Source organism: Lacerta agilis, chromosome 2, assembly GCF_009819535.1.
Source record: "Lacerta agilis isolate rLacAgi1 chromosome 2, rLacAgi1.pri, whole genome shotgun sequence".
Classification (NCBI taxonomy): domain Eukaryota; kingdom Metazoa; phylum Chordata; class Lepidosauria; order Squamata; family Lacertidae; genus Lacerta; species Lacerta agilis.
In genome coordinates, this window is record NC_046313.1 from 110,624,701 (window position 1) to 110,643,417 (window position 18,717).

The following is an 18,717-nucleotide window of genomic DNA, read 5'->3' on the forward strand; positions in this document are numbered from 1 at the left end:
ATTTATTTTATCCAGGGGGTGGCATGGGGAGAGCTGTTCCAGTGTAGCAGAATGGGACATTTAAGAATTTGACATGTTTTTAATATAGCGATTTTACACATACATTTCTGTTCTTTCTTTTTTACCTGGTCTAAACTAGTAGTCTGGGATTAGCTAGGAGGGTCATGTCTGTGTATTAGCTGTAGATTTTTAAGTTATATTGTTTGTTTTCCTTTATGAACATTTCCGCTTGTCCACTTCCACACACTGTCTTTGAGTTCATTGGGGTGCTGCTATTTGTCAATTACTAGTATGGGTGTGCCTCCTTTATGGATTTGTGCACACAATGCATTTAAGGTCGGTGTGCCTAAGGCACACTGTTAATTCCACATTTCTTTTTCATTCCTTTTGTAGCTTCCACTTTATTATGTCCCCTGAAGTCTTGTGACTCACCTGACCACAGCTTCAGTTTTGTGATGTGCTTATTAAATTGTGAGATGTTTGGTCAGTCCTGGAGTTTCCAGATTCCTTATTCAAACAAATATTCATTGTGAGAAATCTGTAAATAAATACTAAGTTTGAAAATTGTGGGTGAAAAAAAAATCTTTTAAAAGTCTGCATGTAGGAAATGAAAAATAAAAAAATCCTTCCAGTAGCACCTTAGAGACCAACTAAGTTTGTTCTTGGTTGGTCTCTAAGGTGCTACTGGAAGGATTTTTTAAATTTTGTTTTGACTATGGCAGACCAACACGGCTACCTAACTGTAACTGAAATGTAGGAAATGAGTATACCTATGGGAAAAGATTCTCCCTGAAATGCTAGTTTTCTCCAAGTTTCTTTTCGGGGAGTGCAGTCATACATATGAAGCAGGACACCCCTGAGACGGTTTGACTCTGGGCAAGTTCACATTTTTAATTTATACTTCATAAAATTTATATGCTGCTTGATTTTACGGGGGGCGGGACTCAAAGCGGCTTACAACAAGAATAAAAGAATATTATAACAAGAATTTATAAAAAATTAAATAAAAACTGCTTTTTAAGCCATTCGTAGAATAATTAAAATCAAAGCTAAACTAAGAACAAGTAGTAGTAGTAGTAGTAGTAGTAGTAGTAATACAGTGGTGCCTCTGGTTACGAATGGGATCCATTCCGGAGCCCTGTTCGTAACATGAATGTTCCGCATCCTGAAGCGCCGCGTCTGTGTGATGTGATTCTGCACATGCGTGTGACGTCATTTGATGCGTCTGCACATGCGCGAACTGCCAAACCCGGAAGTAACCCGTTCCAGTACTTCCGGGTTTGGCGCGTCCGTAACCCGTGACGAACGCAACACGCAGTGTTCATAACACGAGGTACGACTGTAATTATTATTATTATTATTTATTTATACCCCACCCATCTGGCTGGGTTTCCCCAGCCACTCTGGTCTACTCCCAACAGAATATTAAAAACACGATAAAAGATCAGACATTAAATACTTCCCTAAACATGGCTGCTTTCAGATATTAGATTGTTGTTTATTTCCTTGACATCTGATGGGAGGGCGTTCACAGGGCAGGCGCCACTACTGAGAAGGCCCTCTGCCTGCTTCCCTGTAACCTCGTTTCTCACAATGAGGGAACCGCCAGAAGGCCCTCAGAGCTGGACCTCAGTGTCGGGGCTGAACGATGGGGGTGGAGACGCTCCTTCAGGTATAGTGGGCCGAGGCTGTTTAGGGCTTTAAAGGTCAGCACCAACACTTTGAATTGTCCTCGGAAAAATACTGGGAGCTAATGTAGGTCTTTCAGGATTGGTGTTAAATGGTCTTGGTGGCCACTCCCAGTCACCAGTCTAGCTGCTGCTTTCTGGATTAGTTGTAGTTTCTCAGTCACCTTCAAAGGTAGCCCCATGAAGAACTCATTGCAGTAGTCACACATACAACATATCTTGGCAGGGGTGCCATCTGGGGTGGCAGGGCCCCTCCATATTTTCATGGAGGAGGCCAAACCCCCCCATATGTATTAATCCTCAAAAGGATGCACCAGCACAAAGCATTTTCCAGGAAAGCACTCTGGTGATCTCCACTGGGGACACACCAGTGCGAAGCATCTTCACCTGTTGTGTCCCTTTGAAGATCACCTTGCAGGAAAGCCAAAGTTCCCAGCAGGCTTTTGTTCCTCTTGCTTTTCCTTCCAGGTCAAGGCTTGGGAAAACCTTTTGGTGGCTTGAGGGCCACATTACCTTGTGGACAACTTTATGGGGGCCACATGCCAGTGGCGGAAGGGGCCAGATTCAAAAGCAGGCAGAGCAATGGATATGCCTTTCTCTTTGAGCTCGGAAAATGTGTAGCCTTTGTACAGAGGCTACACTCCCGAGTACGTAGAAGTCGGAGGTTTCTCACTCAGGTCTCTCTCGTGCTCTGCAAGGCTGCATGCATGTACACTAGACATTTTAAAGCACATTCCTTGTCCTCCCAAAGAATGCTGGGAACTGTAGTTAATCTTTCATGAAGCTGCAGCTGTCAGCACCCTTCAGAAACAAGTCCCTGGGGTGTGTGTGTGTGTGTGTGTGCTTTAAATGGTGTGTATACATTCCAGGTAAAGATAAAGGACCCCTGGACAGTTAAGTCCAGTCAAAGGCGACTATGGAGTTGTGGCGCTCATCTCACTTTCAGGCTGAGGGAGCCAGAGTTTGTCCGCAAACAGTTTTCCAGGTCATGTGGCCAGCATGACTAAACTGCTACTGGCGCATGGAGGACTGTGACGAGTGCCAGAGCGCACGGAAATGCTGTTTACATTCTATAGGCATCACCACAGTCCTAATAACACATTTCAGCTAAGCAAAAGCACTCAAAGGCAGTGTGTCCTGCAAGGCAGTCGAGGGCCACATAGAGACTTATGGAGGGCCACAATTCATACATGGGTCTGAAGTTTCCCATAGCCCAGGCAAACAGCACACAACTAAGGCAACCCTGAGGGCTCCCCCACTATCAAAAGCTGGAACTGACAACTTTTATTGCTTTCTTGCAGCTAGGCACAGAAATACTAATAGGGAATTTATTCTGTGTTTGGATCCTTAAATAGCCCAATTAATGATTTCTTCATTTATCTATTATTTGTTGCAGGTGTGAATCGCTTCTCATGAGTCATCCCAAAACAGTTTACAATATATACAAAAGAGTTTACAGGCATGAAAAACAGTTCAAACAATTATGTATACCAAAGCAGTTTTAATAAAACACACACACACACACACACACAATTTTAATATAAAAATGATTTAAAACAGGACACACATTCAAATCCAAGACAGATAACAGATTTTATAGTTTGTTGAAACAGTAGACACCCAAAAGACAACAGGGAAGGCACCTGTCTGATACGCAGTTACATGTTGCTGTTGTTAGTGTTCTAACACTATTGAGTTTTTATACTGAGCTCTTTGGATGAAGGGTGGTATATAAATTTAATAAATATTTTTAATGTATTCTGTTAATTTCCCAGTGTACTTACTTCTTGATATCCCTCCCTTCATCCAAAAGGAGGCCAGAGCGGTATAAGAAGGAGATATCAGCAGCATTGGGGTTGTTGTTGTTTTTTGGTTTTTTTTTTTGCAAGATTTACTGAAATGCATTTTTTTAAAAAAACGAAAACCCCTTATGGGAGAGTCTAAAACACACATACACTTCCTGGGGGTGGGGGGCAAGAAATCAGCCCAATGAAGACTGAACCTGCTCAGGGGCAGAATGATGCCTCTTTAAGCGGAGGCTTGACAGCCATCTGTCAGGAATGCTTTGATAGTGTTTCCTGCTTGGCAGGGGGGTGGACTGGATGGCCCTTGTGGTCTCTTCCAACTCTAGGATTCTATTCTATGATGCTGACTGGCAGTAAGGGAGAACCGAAAAGGAGGATGGCGCACCCGGGAAAAAGGAATACTCAGTATAAGGCAATGTAAGCCTGTTTAAGACCCCAGTTTGGTGGTGGTGGTGGTGGGGAACTGGGTTCACAGCTCAGTGAGAGCATTTGAACAGGTCCCACATTCAGTTCTCAGTGGCGTTTCCAGGATGTTTCTGTCTGAAACTCTGGAGACCTGCTGCCGGCCTGTGTCGACACTACTGAGCTAGATGCACCCAAGGTTTCTGACTTGGCATCAATCAGCTCCCTGTGTTTTTCCTGGGGAGGGACCGAAGCTCAGTGGCTGAGGGCCTTCCTTCCCTTCAATCCATGGCTTAGCTGCTGCCAGCCAGAGTCGGGCAGCACTGTGTGGATCCTTCCCTAAACGTGACCCCGACTCGAGAAGTTGCGCTGGAGGAGGAGAAGCTTTGCAGGGAGCCATTTGCGGAAATATTCGGAAGCCCCACCGAAAGAGGCTGGATCTGAGGTGGATTCCCCGGAGAATGCATATACCAGGGATCCTCTCCCGGCTGCTCTTACTCTTGCAGGCGCCTTATCCGCCGCCAGCGGAGCGAGCTCTTCCCCCCCCCCTTCCCTCTCAAGGGGTTAAACGCACAGAGCTCTCCTTGCCTAGAGAGGTCCAGAGAGCTGGTGGATGGTGCGGGGAGGGTGTCGTGGGTGGGAAAGGTAAGTCCGCTTCCTGTCCTGCAGCCTTTCTTTTCCCGGGGAGAAACTGCCTTTTGTACGCCTGCTCCGCATCGAGAGGAGGCGGGCGGACGCGCCGGTTCCCGGGAGAAAGTTGCGCTTGCGAGGGGCTTTGCGCCGGGGGAGGAGGTGAGTGGGAGGCGGCCGGGGGAGGGGGAGGGTCCGGGGAAAGAGGGGGAGGGGAGGGGGAAGGGTCAGTATTGAATGGGGAGGTTTCAGAGAAAGACACCCCCCCCCCCCACGCCGTCCTCTTTTGGAGGCTTTCCGGCGCAGTCCTTGCAATGCAAGCGCGCTTTCCCCGGGAGCAGATCCCGCGGAACTCCCTGCAGCTTTACTTCCGAGGAGGCAGGTGCCCGGTCACTTAGTGTGTGTGTGGGGGGGGGGGAGAAGTGGAGAGACGAAAGGATTTTTGCTTCTCTCTCTCTCTCTCTCTCTCTCTCTCTCTCTCTCCCCACCCCCCTCCAACTAATAATAATAATGGGCTGCGACGGATTTATTTATCCATTGCTGGGTCCCATTTATAATTCTTCTGTCATCCTGCTTTTCCGCGGAGCTCAAGGAGACGTCTCCGCCCGCTTCCCGTTTTGCCCTCACGACAACAGCAACAACCCTGCGAGGGAGGCCAGGCTAAAGAGGCAGCCCCAAGGTCGTTCAGTGGGTTCAGTCGTTCATTGGATTTCATGCAGTGGAATATTTCAACCACAAATCCACAGAACAGCCTAAGGCTGTTCCGGGTCCTGAGTCTGAGACTCTGAAGCCGCTGCGGTCAAATCCTCGGACTCTCACCGAAAAGGAAACAATAGGAACAGTGGTTTAATGCAGAATAGGAGCAGAAAAATAAAGGTTCACCCCAGTAAACCCGTTTCACAATGTAAATCCAAGCACAAAAGAAGATAGATCTGGCACTGCTGGTAGATGTTGGGGTGATCTACAGCTAAATTTATCTCCCAGTCCTAAAGTACAAAACTGAGATAAATAAACTTTGAGATAAACAGGAGTTTGTTTTTGTGGAGAGCTCTGTTGGGTCAGTTCTGGTACTCCGTGCAAATTACAGAATTGGGCTTAAAAGCCTTTGATTCCAGTGGTTATAGCTAACAAAAAAGTTCTGTTCAGAGTTGACCAGGTGGAAATTCATAGATTTAAGTTAGGCATGTCTGCTAATTTCAGTGGGTCTATTCTGAGTAAGACAAGCACTGGATGTAATCTTTTGCACCAAGATCCAGGTGGGAGGATCTCAAAAGTTTTACTGAAGACAAAGTAGATCCCACAAGCCCACATTTGCTGGGCGCTTCTGGTCAGAAGTGAGTCCTGTTATGGCCAGTGGTTTTAATGCTGCATAATTAGTGGGTGTAAGATTGCAGCTAGCTTGCTAAGAATATTAAAATAGGTCAAAACAAGATAAAGCAAATAAACATTCAGTATAATCAGGGACGACTGGTGATCCCTGGAGCTAGTGTGGCTGTTTTAGGGCCATAGAAGTCATGTAGGCAGGACATCCCTTGCACAGAAATAGTGGATATTTAAGCACAGCAATTGCTCAGATAATTGTATTTTTTTAAAGGGGGGTTAACAATATAATTTGGAGCAGTTAGTGGTTCCCAAACATTTTCTTCTCACAGAAAACTGCTGATGTTCTTGATTATTTCTCTGCCTGTTCTAGCAATTGTAATGTGCTGCACTAGATACTTTACACGATTTTTAATTGTACTTTTATTGCTTCTTATATATTGTGTTTTAATGTATTGCAGTTAGGATCCCATGGCATTCAAATTCAAAAGCAATAAAATACAGGTGTAAGAACTACAAGAAGCAAGTAAAACAACAACTAAAAATCAATATGCATATTTCATGCAGTGGAATATTTAAACCACAAATCCACAGAACACCTAAATGGTCTGTGGACCATTGTTTCAGAACCCCTGATTTAGAGATAACTTAATTTGCTATCCTTTACATATTTGCCTGGGAGCAAGACCCATTGAACTTACTGGGGCTTACCTTCTGAGTAGGATTGTGTTGTCAGAGACATATAACTTTAGATGTAAACAGAAAATGCAGGTATCGAAACTAAACCACCAAAATTAATTATACCTACCCTTCCTGCAATTGGGAAAATGAACACAATTTCTCTGTGTGTTACATGCCCAGAGAGGTAGAACTTAATCTGCAATTTTAGACATTTATCTGTTTGACTTAATTCTGAGTAGGCATGTATAGGATTTCTCTCCACAGGCATGCGTTTAGAGCATTTCGGAGACTGCACTTCAGTCTGTTAAAGCTGCAGTAACTGCAACAAGCACGTTTGTCGTGACATAATTTCATACGGGCAGGAGCGGGTTTATGCCACAATAACTGTACACACCTACCCATTAAATTCAGTGGGGCTTACTCCCAGGTAAGTGAGGTTAGGATTTCAGCCTGATTAGCATGTATAGGATTGCAGTTTAGGTATGTTAACAAAAATATTATCATCATTAATTAATTAATTAATTAAATTTGTATACTGCCATTCATCTGAAGATCGCAGGGCAGTTCACAGCATAAAAGGACAAAATGAGAACACAAAATATATAATACATAATAGAACAAAAACAAACCAATAACCCCCCTCTTACAAACACATTTAAAAGGCCATAGAAAGTTAAATCAGCCGAACCCTCGGTTGAATAGAAGCGTTTTCGCCTGGTACCTAAAGATATGTGATGAAGGAGCCGGGTCTTCATTAAAACATTTATTTCATTAAAACATAACATCAAAACCCGGTAGAATGGATATAAACAACCTGAGGAGGTCTTTTTGGTGGCTGTTCCTAGACTTTGGAGCTCCCTAGAGAAGCTAAACTTGCTACGTCCTTGACTTGTCTTCTTGCAGGCAAGTGAAGACCTTCTTATTCCAACAGGCTCTCAGAGACTGGCTGTTTTTCTTTTCAGGAAAGGGCTTTTAAATAGTGCTGTTTTACTCGCTGTATTTTAATAGATCTTTTTGTTTATGGGGGACAGGGGGCGGGCGGGTGTGGGGGACTCCCTGGTCCTGAATGGGGTAACTGTGCCCCTAAAGGACCAGGTGCACAGCCTGGGAGTCATTTTGGACTCACAGCTGTCCATGGAAGCGCAGGTTAATTCTGTGTCCAGGGTGGCTGTCTACCAGCTCCATCTGGTACGCAGGCTGAGACCATACCTGACCGCGGACTGTCTCGCCAGAGTGGTGCATGCTCTAGTTATCACCCGCTTGGACTACTGCAATGCGCTCTACGTGGGGCTAACCTTGAAGGTGACCCAGAAACTGCAATTAATCCAGAATGTGGCAGCTAGACTGGTGACTGGGAATAGCCGCTGGGACCACATAACACCGGTCCTGAGAGATCTACATTGGCTCCCAGTACGTTTCCGAGCACAATTCAAAGTGTTGGTGCTGACCTTTAAAGCCCTAAACGGCCTCGGTCCTGTATACCTGAAGGAGCATCTCCACCCCCATCATTCAGCCCGGACACTGAGATCCAGCGCCGAGGGCCTTCTGGCGGTTCCCTCACTGCGAGAAGCAAAGCTATAGGGAACCAGGCAGAGGGCCTTCTCGGTAGTGGAGCCCGCTCTGTGGAATGCCCTCCCATCAGGGGTTAGAGAGATAAACAACTACCTGTCATTTAGAAAATACCTGAAGGTGGCCCTGTTTTGGGAAGTTTTTAATCTGTGACTTTGTATTGTATTTTAATATTTGTTGGAAGCCGCCCGGAGTGGCCGGGGAGACCCAGCCAGATGAGCGGGGTATAAATAATTATTATTATTGTTGTTGTTGTTGTTGTTGCTTTAATTCTCTTACAGCTTAGTTGCTTTTCAGCTATAATTTTAATGCTTTATCAGTATTTTAATTTGTGTACAGTGGAACCTCGGGTTACGTACCGCCCTTGTTGCGTATTCTGCAGGATATGCATGCAGTGAACCCAGAAGTAACGGGAAGGCTTTTGGCGGCCGCACCTACGCAGAAGCGGGCTACCGCTGCACATGCCTGTGTACAACAGGCACCTCTGGATACGAATGTTTCGGGGTGCGCACGGACCCCGGGAACGAATTAAATTTGTATCCAGAGGTACCACTGTAAGTCGCCTTGAGTTTCAGGCAGGGCGGGGGGGGGGGGTGAGGCAGGATACAAATAATGAAAATAATACTAAGTAATTCTTTATGTTCCCCATTCATGGCCTAAAGCAGCTGTGGTGATGCTGAACTACAACTCCCAAAAGCTCCAGCTAGTATGGCCAGGGATGTTGGGAATTGCGGTTCAGCAACATCTGGAGCCAGAGGTGTCTTGGCTTAGAGAGTGGTTCTGAAGTGAGAAAAATACCACACCATGTGACGAACCTGCACCTCAGACTCTCCCCTTGTTACTAAGTTACGTTTTTACTCAGGTGTTCTGGGTCAGATTAACACGCACCCCACCTGTCCCTTTGAGGTCCGTCTGTTATTGTCTTTCCCTTTGTTTAATAAACTGGGAATTTCTTAGTAACAGGGGTTTTATTGTCCAGCGGCCGTGGCCGGTTATTTCCACTGCACTGGGCTTTGGGGTTCAACCTCTCTTTTGCCTATAGTTCGGGGCCTCTCTTTGTTAGATCCCCTCACTATACCAGTTGACTAAGCCCTCTTAGCAACTCTGTGGCAATCCCAGGTTTCTCGCCCACTAGCCCCTCCTGAGGGAACTCTAAGACACAAACTATCGCCTTTCAGAATAGTTTTGCCCTTTACCTGACTTCCCCTCCTCAAGAGCTTATCTAACCTGCTGGACCAAAAGAACGACGACTTGGCTAAAAAAACGTGAGATCTTTATTTAGTACAAAGCATAGCGGTTTCAGTATAGGTTCATAAGCTTAGTTTGTTATCAGTGTATATTCTTTGTTTCATCAACATCAACATAAACACATCTTTAACGTTCCTAACCTAACCTAAACCTAACCTCGCCCCACACCCTCCTTCTTCAGTCACCCCTCTCCAACCCTCTCACACCCTCACACACCCAACCAACGGCTGCTCTCTCCTTTTAAATAGCGGAATGTCCCGCCTCCTAAGGGTGTCTGTCACTCTAACTGGGGATTCCATTAACCCTTAAAACTCCATGGGTCTCTAAACAGCCCCTAACTATGACCTGATTATTTTAAATTTATGAAGAGAGACAATAGTGGGTAGAGAAGCTTCTGCACCCTATTGCATTTCAAATGTTTTATTACTGTGTTTTTATTATTGTTATTATTAGCACCTGTTTTGTTGCACAAGCCAAAATCCTTGCACACATGAGATGTTTGCTTGGTGCTGTGTTGGAGGCAGCCCAATAATAACCGTATCAATCCTGAATTTATGCTCCTGCTCAGGTGGCACGCAGCCAGGAAGAAGCGATGGCAGACTGTAACTTGCTGGGACTGGGACCAAGAGGAAAGCAGGCTGAAAGAGACCCCCGTGACTCCCAAAGGCCCCCCGCCAAGGAGATTTCGACTGGGGCAGCTTCCCCACAGAACCTGTCTGAGGGGCTACGACAGCATCAGGAGACTCAGGAACAGCAAAAGGGCTCAAAGCCAGCACCGTCTCCTTACTCCGTGTGGAGGCCGTCGCGGTTATTTGAACCCGTGTCCACGGAGGAGAGGAAGGAATTTAAGGCCACCTACCGAGCAAGGGAAGACAGTGGGCGGCTGCCCAGAGGAGGGTCTGCCATTGCGGTGCAGACCTTGCCTGTTCTTGGCGGGGGAGCACGAGAAGAGGCCTACGAAGGCTCGGAAGTTTCCAGGGCGTTGAAAGGACCGATTCCAGACGAGGACGATGCTGACTGCTTGGAGATCCACCGCCAGCACTTCCGCCATTTCTGCTATCAAGAGATCGAGGGGCCCCAGAGGGTCCTGAGCCAGCTCCGCGAACTCTGCCGCCAGTGGCTCATGCCGGAGAGGCACACCAAAGAGCAGATCGTGGACCTGGTGATCCTGGAGCAGTTCCTGACCATCCTGCCCTTGGAGATGCAGATCTGGGTCTGCAAAGGCGGACCGGCCACCTGCACCCAGGCGCTATCCCTGGCCGAAAGCTTCCTCTTGAAGCTGCAAGAGGCTGAGAGTCACGAACAAAAGGTAGGAGGGGGCTGGCTTTGTTTGAAGGTGCCGTTGTGGCAGGGCCAGAGTAACGGAGAACCCAGTGTCAGGAACAGGTGCCAGGAGTGGGTCAGCAATAAATCACATGGAGAAAGGAAAGTTTATTAGGAAAAACAAGTTTGGCTCAGGAGTGCCAGGCCTAATGAGCACAGCGACTCTTCTTGGTAGTTCTTGTCCCTGTGAGGCAGTTGTGGAGACTAAGGGTACCTGCCTTCCAATAATAATAACAATAACAATAACAATAATAATAATAATAATAATAATAATAATTCATTATTTATACCCCGCCCATCTGGCTAGGTTTCCCCAGCCACTCTGGGCGGCTCCCAACAGAATATTAAAAACAGGATAAAACATCAAACATTAAAAACTTCCCTAAACAGGGCTGCCTTCAGATGTCTTCTAAAAGTCAGATAATTGTTTATTTCCTTGACTTCTGATGGGAGGTCATTCCACAGGGTGGGCACCACTACTGAGAAGGCCCTCTGTCTGCTCCCCACAGCTGCCTAAGACCAAGTCTCCCCCTCCCCCTGGCCCTTCCCAAGCAATCTGAGACTATGCCAATGTGCCTGTCTCTGCTCCTTCCTTTTTTCATGCCTCTTCTGGTTCTGGGAGACCAAGGGGAAGGGGAGATTGATGCAGCAGGAGGGAGAGACCCCCATGGCTCCTTCACCAGCCTGTCTCATCTCTGCCTCCCCCCCCCCTTCTCTCCTTCTTCCACTTCTGGACTTCTCTCTGCCACAGAGTCTCCCAGCTCACTAAACCCTGTTACCTCTTCAGCTTCCGACACTTTCTCTTCCCAGTCTTTCCCCTCTTCTCCCTCTGACTGCTCACCATTGTCCCACCACTACTCCCCGGACTCCGAGCCTTCTTCCCCCCACCATTCCTCTGCGTCCAACCAATCTGTGACACCCAGAGGTAGAGAATCTGTGGTCCACGGGCCAAATTAGCCCCACCAGTCTTCTTCGTGTTTCAGCAAAGCTGAACCCACCTGACATCAGGTAAAATCATGGCTGTGCCCCCAAAAGGGGGTTTGCACATCTGCAGCCCCTGCAAATCCCTCTGCAAGGTGCTTTGAAGCCCCGACTATCAGCTGAGTGTTGGGACTTCAGAGCACAGCACAGGACTCTCTGTAAGCACCTACTGAGAGTCGGGGATTGAAGAGAGAGCCCTGCATAACTGAAGCCCGGAGAATCAGATGGGACCAGTGGCATTAGGGATCTTTCTTTTGGGATCGGAAATTGCAGCAGATCCTTTGAACGTCGACTGGTGGTCTTTAGTGGGGGGCAGAAGGGGAGAGAACAGGCTCTGGCCCACTGACCAGACTCAGTTCCCCACACTCTTGGGATAATAACGCGATTGGTTTATGTCACGGCACTGAAATGAGAGGCTCCTCATGGACTGTGGTCAGCCTTGCTGGAGGGTAAGAGAAGTTGCTCAGACTGGGAAGAGATGTACCGGTCGAGAGGCACCTGCCTGGCTACTGTCCCAGACAGGATAGGGTGACCCGGCAACAATCTTCTTATGTTCTTAGACTGGCAGCGTGCCCCAAGGTCAGGCTGCGGCGAGGCTTTCATATCTCTCCCTCTCGCTTGCAGGCGGAGGTGCTGAGAGGAAGGGAGCCAAACCGGGCCACTGAGATACAAGAGGGATTTCTAAGAGGACAGAGCCCCAAAATGTGCAGACTTAAAAACAGACATGCACTAAAGGAATAAGAGACACATCCACTCCTTGTGAAAACTAAGCATGTTCAGGAACCCGAGACTGTTTGATAGCTCAGACCTAGGGTACCTCAGTCCGCAGAGCACAAGACTCTTAATCTCTGGGTCATGGGTTTGAGCCCCACGTTGGGTTAAATATTTCTTCATGGCAGGGGGTTGGGCTAGATGGCCCTATGTTCCCTTCCAACTCGACAATTCTGTGAGTGTCAGTTGAAAAAGAAAAATGGATACCTCAGGGTGTGTGGAGTGGCTGCTTGAGCATCTTCTAGGTTGGTATCTCACAAGTGAGACCTGCAACAAAATGTTGCAGTGCATCTTCACCTCCCAGCAGATGAGCACCTGTCCAGGATCTGTTTGTTTGTTTCTATTATTATTATTAACAAAGTAATAATAATCCATAAGAATAAAAATGTGCACCCCACCACTGAGACCATTCCATCGTAACTACCCAAACGCCCAAAATTTTAACCCTCTTGCGATGGTTTGACCCCTTTCCATTTTAACAGTACAAATTCTACAAACACCCTCCACAACTCCTCAAAATCATTTCTCCTGCATATTCTCCGACTTGCCTTATGGGCACATGTTCATTTATCATTGAATTAATCATTTAACTTATAAAATATTAGTAGAAATCGAGGATCAAGAAGATCAATTAAAAGAGGTGTGGGAAAAGGAGACAACAGGGCATATAGATAGTTAAAGCTGGGGGAAAATATGGGAGAATTGTATGCTGAAAATGTCTGTAAGAATAAAAGAAAATTATTAAAAATTATTTTGGAGATGGCACTTAACACTGGTCAGATTAAATCACATAAACAAGGAATATTCAATGTTATGTTGGAGGGAATGCCAGGAAACTGGGAATTATGTTTACATATGGTGGGGGTGTAAATATGTACAATTTTTCTGGCAAAGGGTACTTAAGAAGAAAACAGGGTTAAAGCTGACCAAAAGCCTAGAGGTAGCATTATTATCAATCTACGATGGGGTGGAAGGTTCTCAGGCTAGGAAGGACTTGCTCACAAATTTATTGACAGCTGCGCAAATTATTATAGCCAGGAAGTGGAAGGGGCAAGCAGAATTTAAGATGGAATAATGGTATAAAGAGGTGTGGGATATAGCTATTATAGCTATCTGGGATCTGTTCTTAACCTGAGGGCCACATTCCCTTCTGGGCAGCCTTCCGGGGGGCACATGCTGGTGGGGGCGGAGCCAGAGGCAAAAGTAGGCAGAGCAAAATGAACCTGAAGTTTGATATCTTTATACAGCAGGCTAGTTTCTACACCCATTCACCGCCAGCTCTCTATCCACCCTCCGTCCAGGCAAGTAAGAGGCATGATCAGAATTAACAATTCAACCAGGCAAAAACACTCATGGGTGTGAAGGAAGGCAACTGAGGGGGTGTGGCTGGGGGGGACGTCCCAAGTGTCAGGAGATGCCTGGAGGGTCACCTGTGCCCCTTGGGCTCAAGGTGCCTCATCCCTGGTATAGCCTATTTAGAGGACAAACAGTTTTATTTCTTGTTTCAGGATACCTAGCTAAGGAGGACCGCAGTTGCACCCGGTCCATTTAAAGCACACAATGTTCCTCAAAGAATCCTGGGCACTGTAGCTTACCGCTCACAGAGTTTAATTTCCCAGCACCCTTAGCAAACTACAGGTCCCAGGATTCTTTGGGAGCAGGCGTGTGCTTGTAGTATATGGTGCGCACGCAGCCTGAGAATCACACTTGCAGTGGTCAGAACTGTCTATTTAAAAATGTGATGAGAGGGGTGTGTGTGTTTGGCCCCCTGGGCTTGAGGTTCCCTCTCTCTGCCCTGTAGTGAGCAGCAGCATTTCCCAGAAAGGAATCCCTTCCCCAGTGCTAACTGGAGTCGTCGGGAATTGAACCTGCGACCTGCCGCACACAAAGCACATGCTCTACCTGCTGAGCTGTAGCCTTCCATCCAGCTCTTGGCTAACAGGGATGCTTGTATTCCAGGTGTCCGGACTAGTGGAAGAGGCATTTGTTAATTCACCAACATCAGAGCAGGATCCGTTGGCGACCATGGAGATGCAGCTCTCTACAGAGAACGAGGAAGAGGACGAGGATGAGGATGATGATGAAGAGGAGGAAGAGGAGAAGCCCGTTTTGCTGGGTAAGGTTGTGCTTCAGAGTGCTGGGTTCAAGTATTGATGAAAAACTAGGCTCCAAAGGGAGATCTGTTTCACATGTCACATAGTTTTGCATCAAAATCTGCCACCCCATGATGGGGTGATGAGCATTAGCAAAGATGGCTGTTGACAGCAGTTTGGTGTGGCTGAGTTGCTGCAGCAGACTTGGACAGAGAGACGGAGGAGAGTCGGGATGGTAGCAAGTTTGGCACGGTGCAAACACGTCGGTGGAGGGGATCTGGCGCTCTTATTGGGGCTTTCAACCTCCTCTGGCTCCCAGTACATTTCCGAGCACAATTCAAAGTGTTGGTGCTCACCTTTAAAGCCCTAAATAGCCTCGGACCAGTATACCTGAAGGAGCATCTCCACCCCCATCGTTCAGCCCGGACACCGAAGTCCAGCTCCGAGGGCCTTCTGGCGGTTCCCTCCGTGGGAGAAGTGAGGCTACAGGGAGCCAGGCAGAGGGCCATCCTGCCCTGTGGAATGCCCTCCCTTCAGATGTCAAGGAAATAAACAATAAACTATGTGACTTTTAGAAGACATCTGAAGGCAGCCCTGTTTAAGGAAGTTTTTAATGTTTGATGTTTTATCGCAATATTATTATTATTATTATTATTATTATTATTATTATTCTGTTGGGAGATTGGGTATTTTTATTATTATTATTATTATTATTATTATTATTATTATTATTATTATCATCATCATCATCATCATCATCATCATCATCCCAGCAACTCAACTAGACGGAGGTGAGGTGACGCCCAGAGTTGGTTTATTTATTTATTAAACCATTTACAGGCTGTCTTTTGGGATGCTATCTTCTCCAGGAAGCTTACATATCACAGAAACACACAACACAGCCACCCAATTCAGAGTGCAACCTTTGGCATGTTAACTCAGAAATAAGTCCTGGCGAGTTCAATGGGTCACCCTCCCACAGTCCTATGTATTCATACTGTACTCATCCTTCAAATGCTGGTCCTGCATCTGCAGAATGTCATCATTGACACACAAGAGGTCGTTATCAGAAAGAGTAGCTTGCAGTGGTTAAGACAATTCAGTATGGACATAAGCAACTTTGAGACCTTGTCGGCTGACAGGCAGGCTGGAAGTTAAGCGAACAAACAAACCACGGACTGTTGTGCATAACCGTTGTCATGATTATCTGCTTCTTTCAGAGCATGAAGAGCATGGGCAGGAGAACCTGGAGCAGGAGGAATCGCTTCTGGAGAAACCCAGGCTTACCGAGTGGGGGCTGGCGCTGGACCGAGGTGGTAAAGGGGCCTACCTTCAAGGTACTGACATGGAAGCAATTCTCGGGAACGGCCGGGAAAACGTCCCTGGGAAGGCTTCGAAGCAAGCCGAGAGCGACAAAGGCTTGCGGGAGAGGAGCCTCCAAGAGGAAGTTCTCTGGCAGAAGAGGACGAAGGCAGGCTCTGAAAACGGCCTGCGCCTCAGCTTCCTGAAGAACCAGAAGACACAAACGGTGGACAAGCCGCGCCGATGCCCGTCCTGCGGGGAGCGCTCTCACAAGAGGTCGTGCTTGGCCATGCACGAGAGAGCCCCCGGCGGGGAGCAGCCCCGCAAGTGCCCGCAGCGTGGCAGGGAGCAGCCCCACAAGTGCCTCTCCACGCTGCGGCACGACGAAGGCCTCCGCGAGAGCCAGGAGGGGATCTGCCGGTGGAAGTCCAAGAAGCGAGGGGGTGCGGGCAGCGACTGGCGGCAGCAGTTCCACCACCTGAGCGCCGACAGCTGGCGAGCGCAGAAGGGAGAGAAGGCGGCCAAAGGTTCTGCATGCGGCGCCGAGAGGGTCCCCTGGCGCGCGGCCTTCCCAAATCGCGAGCGGGCCGAGCAGGTGGGGAAGCCGCACCAGTGCTTTGAGTGCGGCAAGAGCTTCAGCCAGAAGGGGAACCTCAACATCCACAAGAAGACGCACACGGGCGAGAAGCCGTACGCCTGCTCCGAGTGCGGGAAGTGCTTTGTGACGAACTCTCGGCTGCTTACCCACAAACGGGTGCACACGGGCGAGAAGCCGTACAACTGCTCGTACTGCGGCAACAACTTCAGCCAGCTGGCACACCTCGTGCAACACCAACGCAGGCACACGGGGGAGAAGCCCTACAGCTGCCCCTACTGCGGCAAAAGCTTCAGCGTCAAGGCCAACCTCATCACCCACCAGCGCACCCACACGGGGGAGAAGCCCTACGAGTGCTCCGAGTGCCCCAAAAGCTTCGTCTCGAGCTCTGACCTTAAGAAACATAAACGGGTACACACGGGCCAGCTCTATACGTGAGGATTGTGCAAAGGTTCTTCGCAAACCCCGCCCCAAATAATAAACTGTAGATAAACGGGCACCTTCCTAGCCCTGGTCCACTGTGAGAAAAGAAATAAAGGCTCGTTTTTAGAATACCTGTATTATTTATATTACGCTGCTGTCCCATCCTTTCTCCCTTCACAAAAACAGCATTGTGAAGTGGGTTAGGCTGAGTTGAGAATAAGTAGCTCAAGGTCGCATAGTGAGTTCTGTGGCAGAGGAGGAATTGTGATCCCAAATGGCCTCCAGTCCTAGTCTTGGCACTAAACCAAAGCACTTGGTCAGAGCAGAGTCTCCCAGCCGCTTCTCTGTATGATTCCAGGGTCTGGGATTGGCTGCTTTGAGGAAACGTAAGGCGGTGTTTATAAGACTGTTCTCAGCAGTTCCTCTGAGGAAACTATTGGAAGCACGTTGGGCCTCTAATAAACAGATTCCTGTCTTTCCTTTGAGGTCTCTTGTCTGTGTTTCCTGCGCTGGAGCCCTTCACTTGCTCTTGACTCCTTCCAACCGTTGTCAGCTGTGAGTGTGCGTCAGGTGCGATCATTCAGAGCAAGCCATTTGGCACCGGATTGGCTGCAGGAGTTGCCGGAAGCAGGCATACAAGGCGCCATGTAACCACCTTAGGGGCTCCACTCTGGATTTGTGTAGAGTTTACTCCTTAGCTTTTTCTTCTGCAAGGCAATGGGTATGGATTGCTCCTCAGGGTTTACTCCAAAAGCCCTTCTTATTAATGGGTATAGCGGTAAATCAGTGGAGGTTTAGGATCAGAGTTTTCCTTCTCCTAGGTGGGCTCCTTCCCCAGGTTGACGAGCCCTGCCTGCCCCTCACTTCCCTGTACAGCACATGCAGAAATTGCTTTCTTGACCATTGGACCCACTCTTGGTCTGGTCTGCCCAATCCACCAGAGCCTGTCTTCACATGCAGGGGAAGCCCCTTACTCACCAAGGGTTTTTGAGACCCATTTGCTCCCCTCACCCGGTTTAGCTGGGCAGTTGAAGCTGTTCCCCAGGGTGTGGCCGCTGTCACATGTTGACCGCTTCTAGGAGCCACAAGTGAGAGCTGAGTGCAGGGTGGGGACCAACTACTGTACCCCCGGAGGAGCATGATGTGTCCCTGCCAGAGGTACTGTTGTTGTTGTTCAGTCGTTCAGTCGTGTCCGACTCTTCGTGACCCCATGGACCAGAGCACGCCAGGCACGCCTATCCTTCACTGCCTCCCGCAGTTTGGCCAAACTCATGTTAGTAGCTTCAAGAATACTGTCCAACCATCTCATCCTTTGTCGTCCCCTTCTCCTTGTGCCCTCCATCTTTCCCAACATCAGGGTCTTTTCCAGGGAGTCTTCTCTTCTCATGAGGTACCCAGAGGTACTACCCTTCCCCATACACCCCAGAGTGAATTATAGAGCCCAGGATTTTTAGGAGGAAGCCATGTGGTTTAAATGCTTCGAGTGCATGCAGTGCAAGTTAGATAAATATCAGATAATGAGAAATAAAGTTTTGTTTTTTCCTTGCCTGAATTGGGGATGGTGAGGGGTGTCCAAGTGTGTGTAGAAAGCAGCCTACCATACAAAGGGGGGAAATTACATTCATTGCTGCATTTGGTTTTCGCCTCCACTTGTCACTGGAAAATGGCTCTAGGAGGGTTGCGCAGAACAGAATGCAGCCCTCGGGGCTGGGGAAAAGTTCCTAGTCCTGGCCTCTCTACTAAACAGTCCTAAAAAGAGAGGTTGCCAAACTTCGTTGCAAGGGTTACCTGTGGTGACAAGACAATGACTCAAAGCAATGAATGGCAAACTGCAATACAGTATAAGTCTCATTGGTACCTCTCGAGTGAATCACTGCTTCGGGCTT

General features: G+C 47.9%; 1 protein-coding gene and 1 long non-coding RNA gene across 2 annotated transcripts; one reads left to right on the forward strand and one right to left on the reverse strand.

Moving 5' to 3' along the window:
- Positions 1–393: 393 nt before the first annotated feature.
- LOC117042870 lies at positions 394–4,161 on the reverse strand. Its single transcript, XR_004426099.1, has 2 exons — positions 4,050–4,161; positions 394–538 (listed from the first exon to the last, which is right to left on the reverse strand). It is a non-coding gene; the product is annotated as an uncharacterized LOC117042870 (long non-coding RNA).
- A 361-nt stretch (positions 4,162–4,522) lies between these two features.
- Positions 4,523–16,910, forward strand: LOC117042831 (zinc finger protein 397-like). The gene is made up of 4 exons (XM_033142488.1): positions 4,523–4,687; positions 9,912–10,652; positions 14,378–14,524; positions 15,734–16,910. The coding sequence occupies exons 2-4, from the start codon at positions 9,936–9,938 to the stop codon at positions 16,844–16,846; spliced, it is 1,977 nt and encodes a 658-aa protein (XP_032998379.1). The 5' UTR covers positions 4,523–4,687; positions 9,912–9,935; the 3' UTR covers positions 16,847–16,910.
- The last annotated feature ends 1,807 nt before the right edge of the window (positions 16,911–18,717 follow it).